We start from the raw sequence: 18,828 nt of genomic DNA, 5'->3' as shown, positions 1-18,828 counted from the left end.
GAAAAAAAGTGTTTGGTAGTGACATTCCCTAAAGTTCCACACAATTTTTTGTGACTTTTGAACACATTTACCTCAAAATTATGGGGTCTATCTACTCACACCTTGTAGCTATGAGAGAGAGGGACACAGGAATATTTCCTGATTTTAAATGTAGGGGTGTAGTTAAAATCAGTCTTAGCCAATGGACTAAAACATACTGTTTTGGTAGTGACATGAATGGGCTGAATATCAATGGGCTTTAGGGTTCAGGCCAGCAACCTCCCAATTGAAAGCGTACTGATATTTTGAATATTATTGTGGATTTCAATAGATAATAGAAGGATCTTCTTAAACATCTATATACTTAAATGTTTTTTAAATGTGTTTATTGGTTATGGGACAGCAGCTTGCATCAATTCTGTAGAATGGCCTATATATATACCCACATTTTATTTTGTTTATTTTATCTTTTGAACAGATTTTGCATGTGTATCATTTATCCAAATCCTATTACTGAGGTAAAATGGTCCCTTGCACACAAAGATTGAGTGCCACTTGTGCATGACTGGAGCTATGCAAAAGCGAACAGATGTCAAAACATCTGATGAAAGATGCATAAGAGTATAGAGTCCTTAAACCTTCCAGTAAAAAGGCCACCCAGCTTTCCATTTCAGGCTGTCCTGGTGGTGCAGTTGATGTAATGTTATGTGTCAGGACTGCAAGGATGATAGTTATACAGCAGGATTGGGAGACATGGAGGGGCAGCTGCGGTTATTTTGGTTTCCATTTTGTTGTGGTCCAGCCTTCTCAGAGGAGGCCATATGCATTCTGTCTGAAAGAGAAAAGTGCAAAGAATTGAGAAAATGAAGAGAATGTGTAGAGCAGTTGTTCTTGACTGGTGGGTCACAATTCACGACCTAAAGATGGTCCCAAGTCTGTTCTGATAAGGTCATGAGCACCAATAAACCACAAAAAATTGTGCATACATTTATATAAATGAATTAATAAGTATTACAAGAAAATATATACATGTCGTGGACAGAAAATGGAATTTGCTGTGTAGCGCGGAATGTTTCGATTTTGGAATTTTGGATTAATATATCAAAAGTCAGTCAGTACACTTAATATGATATGGACTAGTGTCTGTGAATATTAAGCCGCAAAAATAGTATTTAAATTAATATTGAATCTTACATATTCTGCGTGTCTCTGTGTAAATGAATGCTGCAAACACACAGTTTCATTTACTACACACATAGACACTAGCAGTGTTTTCACCCTCTGTCACTTGAATATATGAATACATAAAAACAAACATAATATCCAGGGTTTTCTCGGGTCATGGAACTTCTGGAATATCATGGAATTTTAAAAGGTTTATTCCAGACATTGAAAGTCAGGAAAATCTTTGTCCAAGTCATGGAATATCAGGGATTTTTGTTTGTTGCTTAAATTTTAGTTTTCATTTAACAAAATGTTTTCTCAAGAACTCTCTGACCATCCTATAGACAGCGAAGGGGCTACCACGTTCAAGTCCCAGAAAAGTACAAAGGTGATCGATAAACTTGTCCATGTGACTGCGAGTGTCCACAAGTGACGCAGTAGAGATGAAAATGTGGAATAAAGTAGATATTTTTGGTTTCTTTGCTCAAAAAAGTATTCTCGTAGCCACTGATGATACATTGGCCTACTTTGTTGATCATCTTGGTACTTCTCTGGGCCTTAAACGTGGCAGGACCCTTGCTGTCTATGGAGGGTCAGAGAGCACTCAGATTTCTTAAAATGATCTTAAATTGTGTTTCAAAGAAGGTCTTATGGGGTTGAAACAACATGAGGTTGAGTAATTAATGACAAAATTTTGACAGTCAAATGCAGTCACCAGGCTGTACCTGTTAACTAAGGCAAACATGCCGGAAATTGTACATTTCAAGAGCTTTGGCTACAAAATGACCACTTTAAAGACTGGGTGTTAAAGTTAGATGATAGAAAAGCAAAAATTAAATGTGAAGAAATAAAATACAAACAGAAAATCCTTCAGAGCGTTTAACCCCTGAAAGCATAAAAACCATTAATTAATTTATTTAGAAATAGTGCAGAGTAGTGTGTATGTCTGTTTTGTACTAAAATGTCTGTGAACAAGTAAAATAAAGCTTGCAAATGGATGAATTCATTCATTATAGGTCATGGAAATTCAGCTTTTTAGTCGGAGAAAGTCAAGGGAAAAGTCAGGGAATTTGACATTTGGCTTACAGTGGGAACCCTGAATATCTAAAACTGCTATGAGAGTCACTTAATGGGCGTTTTACTGTTTCTTTTGAGAACAACTTTCGCTGTATCATTTAAAAACAGAGTGTGTTCGCAGCAACCCGTCAAAATAAACGTGGTTTAACTTGAAGAAACGGTGACAGAAAAAAAAAACTTACTTAATGTAGTGATAACACTACTGCTACTTATAAAATACATTATTTTTAAGCATTGTTTACCAGATGAAAATATTTAACAGAATTTATTTTCCAAAAAAGACAAAGAATTGTATTTTTTAAAATAAAAAATAAATAAATAAAATGACAATAAATTATTCACAGCAAGCCGTCAAAATAAAAGTTTGGTTTAACTTGAAGAAATGGTGACAGAAAAAAAAATCTTACTTAATGTAATGATAGCACTACTACTACTAATAAAAACATTAGTTTTTATTAGTAGTAGTAGTGCTATCAGTAGACAAAAAAACTGTATTTTTAAAATAATAAATAAAATAACAATAAATTGAGATAAACTGAGAGAAATGAGAGATGCTTTTGATATTATTAAAATTTAATAAAACTATTCAAATGGAATCTTAATGGAAAATTAATGGAAAGCACAGAATTTGGTAAAAATAAAACTGAATTTGAGAAAAAATACTAAGGTTGCAAAACAATTAGTCGCAATTAAGCGATTCAAAATAAAAGTAAAAAAAGTTACATACTGTGTGTGTGTGTACTGTGTATATATATTATGTATATATAAATACACACACATGTATACATTTAAAAAAAAAAGTATTTGTATGTAAACACTTATATAATTTATATTATATATAAATATAAATATTTTACATATAAATGAAACATTCCTTAATATATACGTGTGTGTGTGTGTGTGTGTGTGTGTGTGTGTGTGTGTGTGTGTGTGTACAATATATTTATATATATATATATATATATATACACACACACATATATTTAAAAATAAACTTTTATTCTGAATCAATAAATCATAACTAATTGTGTTGCAGACCTAAAAACGCATTTCTTAGGGCCTTAAAAATTTAATTGTTGTTAAACTTTTAATAAATTGCAGTAAAATTGTTTAATGATTTTAGCTATTTAGACATGCTTTCTGATTATTTTTTTTATTATTTTAACTATTAAAACAGAGAGAAAAATGAAAACAGAGAAGGGTTGTGCAAGGGAGAAATTTAGAAAGACTATAATAATAATTTAATATTGTTTTATTATGCTGAACATAAAAAATGTGTATTATTTAATTATTATTTATTTAACTTATTAATAGATGTTCATTTATTGAACATATTAATTAATATACATTTCCAACCTATTTTGAGTTCATTTTAAGCAAGAAATATAGTAATTTTTAAGCCATAGTTGAGTTAAATAAAGCTACCCAGAAGCTTGGGTTAAACATTTAACCCAATCGCTGACTCAAAACAACCCAGCTTTCCTCATGAACTTCAGCTTACAGGCTCAGATACTGCCACTCATTGTTATGAAAGCAACATATGCGTTGCCTTGGAAAATATTGTCCTCCTCCATAGGAAAAATTGCTTCATTTCTCTCACTGGACACATCTGCAGTCACATATGTCCTTACAATATGACACTCGCAAATATACAGACAGTATTTGAAAGTCACTGAGGTTCTAACCCATCATTGGCCACATCTGAAATACATGTAGAAGTTTCAGTACAGAAGTTATGATGATTCAATTATTTGACCTACAGTGAATGAGCTCATTTTACTGCTAATGGAAACATCCTTGCGTTTCACCACAGTCGAGCGTTTTATTGTACTTCAGGGTTTCCTGCAGAGGGCTGGGGAGTGGCCATAATGAAAGTAATAATCCATCTTATGGGATTTCTAAAACAATTCGCAGCTTTGCTTTCAGTGGCTAAACTAAATAAATAATATTCATTGTTCAAGCGATCAAAAGAACTTAGATACAGTAGCGAGAGAGGGAGGCAGACGAAGAGAGAGAAAGAATAAAGTGTGTTCGCACTCGTTTTATCTTTAAAGGAATAAAGAGTGCTTGCTTTGTCTCTCTGTGGTAGCACACTGAGGGCTTTGTAGTGTGAAATTGTCAGTAGCAGTTCAGTACATAAAAGGACAGTTCTAATAGTGTCGCTTCTTTCAACTCGGCACTTTGATTTTGATGCAGGACGGCTTTGAATTTGCGGATACCTCATTAACACCACTTAGCGTGGGACGGAATGAACAGCAATACATAATCATAGCAATTACGAAAACTCTCTATGTGAATGCGATTACGCAGATGGATGTTCTTTTATGTTATCTCTCATAGAAAGTTTGTGCAAATTTGCTGGTATTCATGCGCTTGTTTAGAGATCAATACAAATTCCAGCTTGTTTCAAAATACTTTTTTAATTATTGATTGCATGGTTTCTTTGTAGGTTTTCTTGTGTAGTCAAAATGCAATTAAAGTAAATGAACATGAACGATAATTGATCTTGACACTAGAATATTTTGGTTACCTGGTTTTGGTTCCCACTGTGGAATTAAAGGGACAGTTCACAAAATGTACTTTTTTTTGTTATTATTTGCTTACTTTGTTCTCGGTTTAAACCTGTATGACTTTCTTTTTTTCCTGTGGAGAACAAAAAATATTTTGACTTTTAATAAATTAATTACTTTTTTATTTTATATTTAATTTAATTTAATTTTATTATTTTTATTTTTTGTTATGCTATGTTCTCAGTTTACTTTCTATTTTTATTTTTTATTTTCTTTTATATTTAATATATTTTTTCATTTTATGTATTTTATCTAGTATTTTATTTTTATTTTATTTATTAACATTTGCTTGCTCTGTTCTCAGTTCAAACCTCTATGAATTTCTTTTATCTGTGAAACACAATTTTTTATATTTATTTATTTATACGTTTATTTTATTTTATTTTATTTATTTTTTATTTTCTTTTATATTTTATTATTTTATTTTATGTATTTAATTTTTTGTTCAAAAGACTTTTACTTTTTTCTGTGAAACTCAAAAAAATATTTTGAAAAACATCTATTTTATCATTTTATTGTATTGTATTTTATTTTTCTTTTGTTTTATATTTGAGATATTTTTCATTTTATTATGTTTTTATTTTATTTTTATCATTTGCTTGCTCTGTTTTCAGTTCAAACCTGTATGACTTTCTGTTTTTCTGTAAAACACAAAATTAAAAGTCTTTATTTTTCATTTTCTTTTATGTATATATTTTTTATGCATTTATTTTCGATTTTTATTGTTATTTATTTTTTTTATTTTTTTTTTTTGTTATAATTTGCTCTGTTTTCATTCATTCATTCATTCAAAAACAAAAAATATTTACATTTTTTATTTTATTCTTTTTATTTTTATGTATTTATTTATCCATTTTATTTATTTTTTCTTGTATTTTTTTCTTTTATATGTTTTACATATTTATATACTTTTTTTAATTTAGTTTTTATCCTTTGCTTGCTCTGCTCTCAGTGACTTTTGAAAAAAAATATTTAAAATTTTTATTTTATTTTATTTTCAATGAAAGTCTGTGGGGTCCAGTGTGGTGGGGTTTTTGTAAGCTAAAACTATTAAAACACATTGAAATTAAGATGAAATTAAATACAAAACAATAGATAAACTTAAAATGAATACAGCAATAAAAAAAGCTGATTCAAATATTAATAAATATTATAGTTGTAAATAAATAATACTCAAATAAATAATGCACTGAGACTCTAGTGTTTTTTTTAGAACCCATTGACTTTCATTGTCTGGACAAAAGCAGTTGGAACATTCTTCAAAATATCTTCTTTTGTGTTCCACTTATGAAAAGACAAAATATCATACAGGTTTGAAACACCATGGGGATGAGTAAATAATAACAAAATACTCTACGCTGGGAACCAGAAATGGTTAATCAGAATATTCTGATGTCAAGACCAATTATCTTTGCCATGTCTTCAAGTACGCGGGAGCAAACAGGATGCGGCCCTCCCACTGGATGCCCAGAATATACCTTCTCTCTCAGATACACCCGTTGAAGAGTTAAAAGCAGATAGTGGAGTGTGGATACTGGCTGGAGTGGAGGATATCCTGCAAACTACAATGACTTAACGAGATCCCACCAAGATAACTGTAGCTGGCATTTAAAACAGGTTGAGAGAATTCTCGCAGCGATCCGTGTCCTCATAGACAGATGTTGATCATATGCAGCGTCGCCTCTGGCTCAGCGGTTCACTGTCAGTATTCTGCTGTGCCAGAGGAATGTGACTCTTAAACACGCACAAATCAAAATCTGCCATTCAAAATAGAAAACATGCGCCAATTAAAGCGTGACTCCTACAGCTGGGGTGTTTTTGTTAAATCTCATGTTTCTTACTGTATATGTTTGTTGTATCGTAGGTGTTTGTATGCATCTATATGTAAAATCTGCCTTTTTAATGCTTTGTCTTTAATTGTTTCTCCAACATCCTTGAAATATAACCTCCACACACGTCCTGTTTCTCTCCTCTCGTTCCATTCACTCTTTGCACAATGATTTTCCTTTGACCCTTTCACCCCAATTCCTGATGCCGCTGTTTTTTTCCATGTCTTCGTCCTCTTGGGACATTTAAAGCCCTGGGCAGCATAAGTACAGTAAGTCGTGTTCCCAGCTGAACTTTTCAGTTATGTTGCTTTATCTTCAGTATAGTAGCTTTCAGACAATGGAACTATTTAATCTTAGCTGCATATTTGAATAAGTTTGTAACACCCTGTTTTGATCTCTTGCAATTTTCCAAGGATGTCAGTGACGTATAAGAGTGTTTATATGTCTAAAAGAAAGAGGGAATCTAGTTTGTGCCAGATGTTTAGAATTATGCTCTGTAATCATGCTGGTTTCGGAAAAACGTGATTCCATTTTCAAAAAAATGGAGAGCTTTCTGACCCTGCATTTACAGCAATGGTAAAGACACGTTCAAGGCTTAGAAAGGTAGTAATGACACTGTTAAAATAGTCCATGTGATATCAGTGGTTCAACCTTCATTTTATGAAGCTATGAGAATACTTCTTGTGCCCAAAGAAAACAAAAATAGTGACTTTATTCAACGATTTTTTTCTTCTGTGTCAGTCTTCAACGTGCGTTCATGAGAGTACCCTGAAAACTAACACATTTTTTAAATTAAAAATTATTATTAATTCATAAATATCATTCATTTAATTTGACAAGTAGTTTTAACCTTTCCTTTCTAGATGGTTTCAAGAGATCCCCAGGGTGACTTAAGTATTTAAATTAATGAATTTATATTATTATTAAAAAAAAAATCTAAATCCAAGATGCAGACTTAATTTATATTTATTTTCTCTCCTCAGTAACTGTTTTTTTTTTTTCAAGAACATAGTTTTTAAATCACTAAATGAACTGTTTTTAAAGGGATAGTTCACCCAAAAATAAAATTAAGCAAAATGATAATGCTGGTCTGTGTGCTTTAACTGCCTGTCTGTCTGACATTAAGGCTTGGATGTCCAAAAATTTCTTGCACTTAAATGAGAGTAAAACTGAGGCAATTGTGTTTGGACCGTTATCTTTCTCTGGCAGTTTAAGTCAAGTGTTGGGTAGCTTAGCTGCTTATGTAAAACCATATGTTAAAAACCTAGGTTTTGTTTTTGACTCTGCCTTGTTACTTGATAAGCAGGTAAATGTAGTTGTTAAATCGTGTTTTTTTCATTTGAGACTTCTGGCCAAAGTTAAAAGTTTTTTAACCTTTGCTGAGCTTGAGAGAGTAATTCATGCATTTATTTTCTCTCGTTTGGACTATTGTAACTCAATTTATATAGGCATGGGTCATTCCTATATGAACCGTTTGCAATTAGTCCAAAATGCAGCTGCAAGACTTCTCACTGGCACACGTAAATTCGAGCACATCACTCCCGTCCTACTCTCTCTGCACTGGTTGCCAGTTCATCTTAGAATAGAGTTTAAGATTTTACTTTTTGTTTTTAAGGCTTTAAATGATCTGGCACCTTTTTACCTATCTGAACTTGTGACTGTTAACATAGCTGCAAGATGTTTAAGGTCATCAAATCAGAAACTGTTAAAGGTTCCCAGATCTAGGCTAAAACGAAAGGGAGACCGGGCTTTTGCCATAGTCGGCCCCAAACTGTGGAATAGCCTCCCCTTATCTATCAGGATGATTACTACAGAATCTCTTTTTAAAACAAAACTTAAAACTCACCTTTTAGAAAAAGTTTATAATATGTGAGTCATCTTGAGCTTGTCTTTGTTGCATTTCTTTCCTCTGTATATACTACTTCTTGTGCTATCTCATTCTATTTATCTGTTATCTGTTTTTTTTGTTTTATTCATGTTTTTTTTTTTTTTTTTATTGTCTTTGTTTTATATTATTCTTTTTTATTGCTGTTGTAAAGCACAATGGTCAACGACCGTTGTTTTATTGTGCTATATAAATAAACTAAACTAAACTAAACTAAACTAAAATGATGTCCTTAATTACTCACCCTCATGTCGTTCCATCTTTCGCTCATCTTCGGAACACAAATTAAGATATTTTTGATGAAATCAGAGAGCTTTCTGACCCTGCATAGACAGCAATGCAACTGACATGTTCAAGGCCCAGAAAGGTAGTAAGGACATTGATAAAATAGTCCATGTGACATCAGTGAATCAACCGTGATTTTATGAAGCTACACGAATAGTATTGTGCCTAAAGAAAACAAAAATAGTGACTTTATTCAACAATTAAAAAAAAGTAATCTCCTGTGTCAGTCTTTGATGCGTTTTCACAAGAGTACCTTGAAAACTGACACCGAAGAGAAGAAACTGTTATTAGAAATCAATATTTTTGTCATTTTTAGGTGAACTATCCCTAGCTCATGTGGTCTAACAAAGCAAAAAAATAATAAAATATGTGAATACTAATTATTTTCAGAAATATTGAAAAATATATTTTCCAGGGTGAAAATATCATGAAGAATATAATATATAAGAATTCAACAGGCAGTTGAATTCTTAAAAACACACACATTTGAGGTGGTGTTGGGGCCACAATGCGAACCAAATTGTATTTATTGTAAGTAGGATTAATTTCTGTTTAATTTCTGATTAATTTCTAGGATTAATGTCGTTTTTAGAGCAGTACTAACAACATTAGTGCGTATGTTAACGTGTGTGCAAACTGTATGTGTTTACGTCAATAATAAAACCTAATTTTGTGGCAAAAAATAATCCGTCTTTTTTTTAATCCTATTGTTTACTGTATTTATTTGTTTGGCCAGTGTCGTTGTGGCTTTTGGTTATTTTGCTGTTTTAGCCTTTAAGGAAAGACCTTTGAAATAACTGAAATCATGTGGCGAAGTGATATAGATATGTGGTCAAGACCTGCCTGCAATTACGTTCGCCATGCATTTCCCTGAAAATAACTTTTGATTTTATTCAATAACATAGTTTTTGAAACTTCTGGAATCACAGTAAGATTTTTTCTTAAAAGAATAGTTCACCCAAAAATGAAAATTCAGTCATTAATTACTCACCCTCATGTCATTCAAAACCCATAAGACCTTTGTTCATCTTCCAAACACAAATTAAGATATTTACACGTTCAAGGCCCAGAAAGGTAGTAAGAGCATCATTAAAATAGTCCATGTGACATCAGTGGTTAACCGTAATGTTATTGTTGAACAAAGTTGTTATTTTGATTTATTTTGATTCTTGTAGCTTCATAACATTACCACTTGAACCACTAATGTCACATGGACTATTTTAAGGATGCTCTTATTACCTTTCTGGGCCTTCAACGTTTTAGTTGTGTTAATGTCTATGTAGGGTCAGAAAGCTCTCGGATTTCATCAAAAATATTAGAATTCGTGCTCTGAAGATGAACGAAGGTCTTACGGGTTTGAAACAACATGAAGTAATTAATGACAAAATCTTTATTTTTGGGTGAACTATCCCTTTAATTAATCTAACAAATCAGTACATCCAAATTCTGTTAATAAAACAGGTTAAACAAAAATCTGAAAAGGTTAAAAACCACTGCATTTCCTTTTTTTTTGCGCTTCTGCATGTTGGCTGCCACGCATGAATTTTCTCCTCTAAGCTCTAATTTATGCATTCACACATTTCCTTGTACAATCTCAGAGCAGTAAACGGGTTATGCACTGCCATGCTTGGAGTGTGAAATTTTGTTTAGTACCAGAATGACAACAAGATGCCCTGCCAGCTGGCTTCGTGGCATTATGATGGATAGAGATTTTCCTCTCGCAAATGCACATTTGACATTTGGATGGTCCGCGTCTGAGAATAGACTGGTGAAAAATCAGCGAATCTCCGTTCCAAGTGCATTCCACAGAGCTGCAAAATAAGACAAGAAGACTACTTTGAGTGTTTGAGTCATTGTGAAGGCTTCTTGGAGAGAGGAGGAGGAGGAGAGAAGGGAATGAAGGTCGAGTTGAAAGACTCATGCTTTAAAGGCCAGACAGGCCACATTGGCTCAATCAGCTCTTTGTCTTCCGCATAGGCCTCCATGTGTCCCATCGAGGGCTCAGCCCACAAAGCTGCCAAAGTTATGCTGTTGTATAGAGAGAAGAGTTTATGAATTAAGCATTTGGAACGGTTGTCTTTTCCCTTGTCCGAATGCGCTTTCAATGCCCTCGTTGGTGTTTGACTGGGGATTTCCTAAGTGGAATAACTGAATGGGGCTTTGCCCTGTTTTGGAGCAAAAATGTGGTTTTCTGAGTTGCAGGCTTATTAGTGAGATGAGATTACGGGCGCTGGGCAGCCTGAGCTGTCGAATGAGAAAGGCTGAAGCTTTAACAGTGTGCCCACACAAGCGATTCGATTAATCACGGGTCAGTGCCAACACTTTGACGGGACTTTTTGATGTTCCCTTTCCTCTGTTACGTCACCATGGCCAGACTATTACGGCCTGGACAAAAGCACTCAGTCAAGACCTTCTGACACTCTCAGTTTGTTTTCATCCCTCTCTGTCCTTTAATGACCAAAGTTAACTTTTTTTGCCGGTAATGAGAGCCGGAGTGGAGGTTGTCGTGAAGGAAGCAAGCGACTGTGTATCAATGTATTGCACAATTAGAAAAGATTGAGCTCCGGGCAACTTTCTTTCCCAAATCCTGTCAGCAGTAAGTGCTAATTTCCAATAAACCGTGTGTGCACATCAAATGCATTTGACTGGACTGTGACAGCAGGTGTCCAGATGGTGTGAAAAGCTAGTTAATTAATCTCTGTGATATTTTATCAATTGAAATAAATCTATAAAGGCATTAAGAGGAGTAAAAGGTCAGAAGAGTCTGTTCGGGATATATGTGACTGTGTACATAAGCTGCGTGTCGCATTAAACATGACTCTGCTGGAGAACTATGGCGAGTGGCAGCTAACTGCAAGAAAGAGCACAAATATTGACTTCCTTTCTCAATTCGGTTTGACAAACTGAAATCGGGTAAACCTACCCAGGCGAGCTGCCGGGAGGGCAGTAAAAGGGCTGGAGCTTTTTAAAGGTTGACTTACTGTGAGGCTGTGGGCATAAGCTAATAGCATGTATTTGTTTTTCTTATTGAACGGCAGCAGCTTTTGCAGAAGTATTGGCGCTGTCAATGCGGAAACCTTTTCTGAATAGATTTTGTAGTGCTGTACTTTTTCAATGATTATCTGACCTTTTTATGACCGGATTGAACTGTACTGTACATGTGTCTCCACCCGACAATTTGGTTAGCCAGCTGATTATTAACTGGCAAAAAAATATGATATTTGTCCTATATTATTATATGATGTAATGTATTGGTTTTAATCAGTATTGGATATATTGGGCCTTATGATTTTATGAAAACACGGATAGAATCACGGAATCCAGTCATAAAAATGGAATTTACTGTATGACACAGAATGTCACAGAATTTGCCAAATTTGGGATAATTAAATCAAAAGTAGGTCAGTACACTTGAATTGAAACGCATAGGACTAGTGTCTGTAAATATTAAGCCACAAAAAGACTATTTAAATATGAATCCTACATGTTCTGCATGTCTCTGTGTGAATGAATGGTGCATTTTCATTTACTACACACATACTGAAGTGCACATGATGCTAGCTGTGTTTTCAGCCTCTGCCACCTTAATATATAAGTACATGAACACATGAATATAAACTCTTAAACTCCTCTGAGAGTCACTCGTGAGCATTTTATGTTTTATTAAAAAGATAAGCTATGGTAATATCATATACAAACAGAAACTTAAAGTCCTCTCAGCAATCCGTCAAAATAAAAGTGATGTTTAACTTGAAGAAACTGTGACAGGAATGTTATTTGATGTAATGATAGTACTACTACTACACTGTAAAAAGTTTTCACCAGATTCAACTTAAAAAAAAACTTCAGCAACTGCCTTTAGTTTTTAAGTTAAATCAGCTTAAAACTAGAAGTCATTTTAACTTATTACAAAAAAATGAGTTGATTTAACTTGTGAGTTTAAATGACTTAAGTTGATTTAACTTAAAATTTTAAGGCAGCTGCTAAACTTAAGTTAAAGTTAAAGTTAAAACTAGTGAAAACTTTTTACAGTGTACTAATAAAATTATTAAAACATTATTTTTATGGAATATTTACCAGAATTAGATTACCAGAAAAAAATTTATTAACAACACAGTATTTCTGAAACAGAAGAATTTTTTTTAGAACATTTTTAATAAAATTAACTAATTACAGATGCTTTTGATTATTAAAATGTAATTAAACCATTAAAATGGAATTCAGAAAATTAGTAGAAAACAGAATTTGTTATAAATAAAATTGAATTTGAGAAAAAAAAATGTATTTCATAGGGCCTTGATTTTTTTTGTTACATTTTTTATAAATTGCTGTTACATTCTATACGTTTCATGATTGTAATTAATTATACATGCGTTTTGATTGAATTTAACCATTAAAACATAGTCTAGAAAAATGAAAACGGAAGAAACCGGAATCCAGAAAACTTGAAACTGAAAAAAAAAAAACTGCATTTGGAAAAAAAATTTTTTTTCGAATAAGTAAAACAGATTTCACAAGTCCCTAAAGATATGTTGGATATATACAGAAAATGAATAATTTTATAACATGGTTTAATTTAATCTTTAGTAAATTTCAAAATGAATATCCATTTTATTCTTGTAATGCCTAAATTAATTTAATGTAAGTTTTTAGTGTTTTATATTTAGAAAAAACTGTGCAAATTATCAGCCATAACATGAAAATAATGATCAACTGTCCTATCCTAAGAATTAACTTTTGTATAATAAAAGCTTAAAGAATACAATTAATATTAAGAATTTGTGTATAATATTTAGAACCAGGTTTACTAACATCTTGTGCCAGCACGATAGAACTGTCAGGATTTACTGAAGACGTTCAGTGAAGAATTAGCGCTAAAAAGGCATGGACACAGTTATTTTTGCACCTGACCTTATTGAATATGCGTTTGTAGAAGTTTCCCTTTCAGATGCAAAATTTATGGGAGGAGAGTATTAAAATGAATCACAATTGCACGTCAAATTACTGGTATTTGTGCCATTATTTACACCCCAAAAAAGCAGGCGGTAACTTGCACTGCTTTTGGTAGATTGCGCTGGTTATTATGGAAATGTTTAGTATATCTGCCCCTTAATCTATAAAGAGAATTATTATAGTACATTGACAGTAATATTGATAACAGTACTGATTTATATTATGTGCTTGTCAAGTGAAATGTTATGTTAATGATATTTTATAGAAACAAATAACTTGCTTTATACTACTAATTAATGTAAATTGCTATAATGATTCTTCTCTAGTACTGTTATTGTGAGTCTGACAGCTTACTTCTTCTTTCTAGTTTACTATCGGGCGCTGGTGAACTTCACAAACTCATTCCAGTATGGGCCTGAACTTGATGACATCTACTCTCCTGCTTTCGGAGAGATATCATCTGCTGTCGTCGATACGGTATGTGCATCTACTCACGGACTATTAGCTTGAGAAATACCATCAAGAGAGTTTTCACAATTATAATTAAGGGTGTGCTCCACCTGCATATTGGGTCATATTATTGATGCCTTTCCTCTGATTTTAGTCTGTACTGTGTTAATGTTTAAATCAGTGTTTAGCTGTAAAACTTGAATGTAGTTCACAGTATGTGCTGATTAATGGTGTTTATCTTCTCCACAGCTTGAGTCTGACTACAACAAGATACCAGGACAGCAGACCGTCAATGTGGTTCTCATTAAGTAAACACCATTTTCAGTTTTAAACACTAAGATAATTGTGTATATTCTATTATATAAGGATAGTCACTTATGAAAAAACTCTGCTGAAAAACATCTTAAACCAGTTGCTTTAAGATGGTTCCAGGCCAAGCTTGTGTCCAAACCCTCTGTAAAAACAGCAAACAGACCAGCCTGGCCAAAGTGGGATACCGACAGACCATCTTAAGTTGCTTTATGTGGTTTGTTTGTTTGGACTGTTGTTTTGATTAAGTGTGCTCTGTGTACTTTCGCAGGAAAATCGGCAAAGATGTGTTTGTGGAGCTGGACGTTGGCTCAGATAATAACTTTAATGAAACGCAGATCAGAGATGTCCTGTTCTCAGTGGTTAAAGAAGGCACCATTGCCTCTTACGATACCTCAGTAGTAGGCTTCCAGTTCAGACGTCTTGGAGAAGGTATGCTTAGTTTTTTTTTTTTCCCTAATAATGACTAGATTATAATTCCTTACTAAATGCTGCAATATGTCATGACATCAGAAATGTAATTACCATTATTTTGATTTGATATTTGTTTATAATTAAACAATATGACAGGGTGTATATTTATGCTCTTATAGACCAATTTGAAGTAGACATCACAGTTACGTCACTTGCAGCTGCGCACTTGTAACAAGTAGAGGGAAATGGGTAAAATAAATGGAATGAGAGGAAAAATGTATAGTTGTGCCTTTGGGTATCAGAACCAGAATGCAAATCATTTTAATAGAATACTGTCATCAAAGATGGCATTTGAAGCTAAACGCAGATGTTTAAATGGACAGACTAATGGATCAAACCTGCTAGGATTCTTCTACTTTTCAAGCATATAATTGATTTAAACAATTTCTCCACTTGATATTCACATATGCAGTTCATAAGGGACATATTGTATTAGCCCTACAGTTACAGCATTAAGTACTATTTTAAACTATAGCATTTTACATATTATTTACCTATTTTATCTCACATTTCTGACTTTTTTTTTCTCGCAAATGCAAGTTTATATCTCTTAGTTCCGACTTTTTAACTTGATTAAAAAAAAAAAAAAAGAAATGTTACATATAAACTTCTGAGAGAGAATGACAAGTTGATTTTTCTTATCAGAATTGTCTCAGAATTTTGAAATGTAAACTCAAATTTACCTTTTTTATTTATTTAATTCCATGGCTTCTATAGACCTTTTCAGCTTATCTGGTGGCAGAAAATGACAGTTTTCAAAAAGCAGTCAATGGAAGCAATGGAATAAAATAATCAAAAATGAAATTTGAGTTTATATTTCAAAATTCTGACTTTATTCTTGCAATTCTGAAAAGAAAAATCAACTCATTCAAGTCATTCTTTGTTTTTCTGGGGGGGTTTTTCTCAGAATTTGCTATTGTTGAATTAAAACGAGTTATAAAGTCTGAACTAGGAGATATAAACTTGCATTTGCAGAGAAAAAACGTCAGAATTGTGAGATAAAATCTGTAAATGTTATGTAAAATGTTATAGATTTAAATAGCGTTTCAGGCTGTAACTGTAATACAATATGTCCCCTATGAACTGCATATGTGAATATTAATGTAGACAAATTGTTTAAATCAAATGAATGCTTTAAAGTTAAAGTAATCATAGCAGGTTTCATCCATAGTCTGTCCATTAAAACATCTGCATTTCAAGTGACGTTTTTGACGACAGGATTCTATAAAAATGATTTGCAGTCCAATTTTGACCAAAGGCACAACAATAATTTTTTTTCTTATATTCCATGAATTTTACCTGTTTCTCTCCACTTGTTACCAGCGTTTTTCTGCCACCACAATGTGTGCACAGCCGCCAGTGATGTACAGTAACTGTGACATCTACTCCAAATTGGTCTATGGACTGATAAAACTAGCATTATCTATCTATCGATCGTTCGTTCGTTTGTTCGTTCTATTTTAATTGTGTGACACTTGTTATTCACGTTAAATTGTCAAATTGAACTACTGTCAAATTCAAAAATTTTTATATCTTCATTATTTATCTAACTTACAATTCTTGCAGTTATGTTTGTAACTAGTCATCATTCAGCAATGTGGTATAGATAATGCTGTCTGGTTATGGTCTGGTTCATAGCTGATCCTCCCCCTCCTGTGGTGCCCATCGGTGTACCAGGTTTGTCCTCAACCAGGTCTGCTGCATGGAGACAGTAGTGCATTAGAACACAGTCCAGTCTTGTTCACTTATGAGAGCTGAAGGAATTCTCAGCATATGTAGTGGCTGGATAAAGAATGAAACCTTTATGCATGTGTGCACTATGATGAAGACCTGAGTATGACGAGAAGAACAAAAGGCTTTGCATGGCTTGTCATGGATTTGAAGTGAAGTTGATGTCAGGAATGCACCTATCTTGAAGTATCGTTTTCAGACAATGTAACGTGTTTGTGTTTGCAGTATCTTGTTTCGTTTTTTTCGTTGGAATTTGAATTGAATTTTTTTCTATAGCTTTTCATATTTTTTACTTTTAGATTAAGGTATCGGATAAGAGAACATAAGACTGAATAGAAAAGCCAGAATGAACATTTTAACAACACAGCTTTAAACTTTGGCTTTGTTCACATTGCACATAAATCTGGTTTGATTTTCAAGTCCGATCTTCAGGACTGACTGTCTGAATTTTGAATTTTGCAAAAAAAACAAAAAACTTTGCAAACAAAACAAACTAAAACAAAACCAAAAGACAGACTTTAGTTGGATTTCAAACCACATGTGGATTTATTTTCTGAAGTTTTTTTTTTTTTTTTTTTTTTAGCTATTCAGGCTATAAAACACATTTGTTTTGAAATCGGATTTGGATTTTCACTGCCTGTGTGAACAAAGCCCTTTTGTATCCTCTTGAAATGGCAGGTCCAGCATGGCAAGGCTATGATAGGCTTGCATTGGATCATTGAAATATCTTTCAACAAAGCATCATGTACAGTTTTTCTTGGATGCCTGCATCGCTGTGCCGCACTGTACATAATGCATTGTATGTCTGTCTCTACCACCTCAGTGATCCCCGTTTCCAGAGAATGCTTGTCAGATGAGTTCAGATGTCAGGATGGGCTGGCATGTATCCCTCTGGATTATGTGTGTGACAAACGGCCTGACTGCAATGACTTGAGTGATGAAATGAACTGTGGTGAGTGAGATTGCTTCCTCATTTGGCTCAGAAATGAATGGCATTGCTTTGTTAATTTAACTGCCTTAAACTATCCAAATGCACTTTGATATCATGCATAAAATTTGTAGTGTTCTTCTTTTATTTTATTGCAATTCAACATTAATTTAATACATGGCATATGATCTATAAATAAAGCAAATTAAATATTGACATTTCAAGGGGACATTGGATGCAAAATTAGCTTTTTCATGGTGTTTGCATATAAATGAGGGGTGGAGTGAGCAAGTAGCTCATTATCATTTAAAGAGGTATGCACTGAAACGGCTCGCTGTGAATAGAGCTGTTTTTGGCAAGGTAGAAATGGCGTTGTTTTACATGACCATTGAGGAATTTTAACCAAAGTATGTTGCAGTCATTTCACAAATTGTACCATACTTGTGGAAAATGGGCATTCGCTGTCCCCTTTAAAGCCATATTTTGTAGTGGATTTTCTTGACACCGAAATGTATATAATTTGATGTGCATTTTTAATTGATTGACAGACCTAATTGTATCATTTATTTTCAAAGCTGTTGTTCCTGCACGCCCTACTCCACCTACACCTCCTAAAACCAGACCCCCACCTGGCCCGGGACCCTGCCGTGCAGACCAGGCCACCTGTCAGAATGGACAGTGTATCTCACGGGATTACGTGTGTGATGGCGAAACAGACTGCGCTGATGGCAGCGATGAGTTCAATTGTGGTAGGACAAACGGCAGTTTGTAACCATTTAATTTGCCTCAGAATTAAAGGATTAGTTCACTTCCAGAATAAAAAAATTCCTGATAATTTCCTCACCCCCATGTCATCCAAGATTTTCCTGTCTTAATGTTTTTTTTTAGTTGAAAAGAAATCAGGGTTTTTGAGGAAAACATCCACGATTTTACTCCATATAGTGGACCTCAGTGGGGACAAATGGTTTGTAGGTCCATATTGCAGTTTCAGTGCAGCTTCAAATGGTTCTACACGATCCCAGCTGAGAAATAAGGGTCTTGTCTAGTGAAACAATCAGCCATTTTCTAAAAAAAAAAAAATTACAATTTATATGCTTTTTAACCACAATCACTCGACTTGCACTAGCTCTGCAATGCACATGTGCGACTTCATGCATTACATAATCACGTTGGAAAAGTCATGCGCGGTTAGTT

General features: G+C 33.5%; 1 protein-coding gene across 1 annotated transcript in view; it reads left to right on the top strand.

The window, feature by feature from the left end:
- Nucleotides 1-18,828, top strand: part of LOC141290585 (basement membrane-specific heparan sulfate proteoglycan core protein-like) — a 98,942-nt gene that overhangs the window by 12,727 nt on the left and 67,387 nt on the right. Inside the window, exons 4-9 of the mRNA XM_073822701.1 lie at nucleotides 14,110-14,219; nucleotides 14,442-14,500; nucleotides 14,773-14,933; nucleotides 16,614-16,652; nucleotides 17,530-17,658; nucleotides 18,210-18,383. Of these exons, the coding sequence (XP_073678802.1) occupies nucleotides 14,110-14,219; nucleotides 14,442-14,500; nucleotides 14,773-14,933; nucleotides 16,614-16,652; nucleotides 17,530-17,658; nucleotides 18,210-18,383 (672 nt within the window). The remainder of the gene's footprint in view (nucleotides 1-14,109; nucleotides 14,220-14,441; nucleotides 14,501-14,772; nucleotides 14,934-16,613; nucleotides 16,653-17,529; nucleotides 17,659-18,209; nucleotides 18,384-18,828) is intronic.

This window comes from Garra rufa, chromosome 18 (assembly GCF_049309525.1).
Source record: "Garra rufa chromosome 18, GarRuf1.0, whole genome shotgun sequence".
Classification (NCBI taxonomy): Eukaryota; Metazoa; Chordata; class Actinopteri; order Cypriniformes; family Cyprinidae; genus Garra; species Garra rufa.
The sequence above is the reverse complement of the archived record's forward strand: the minus strand, read 5'-3'. Positions and strand labels throughout refer to the sequence as shown.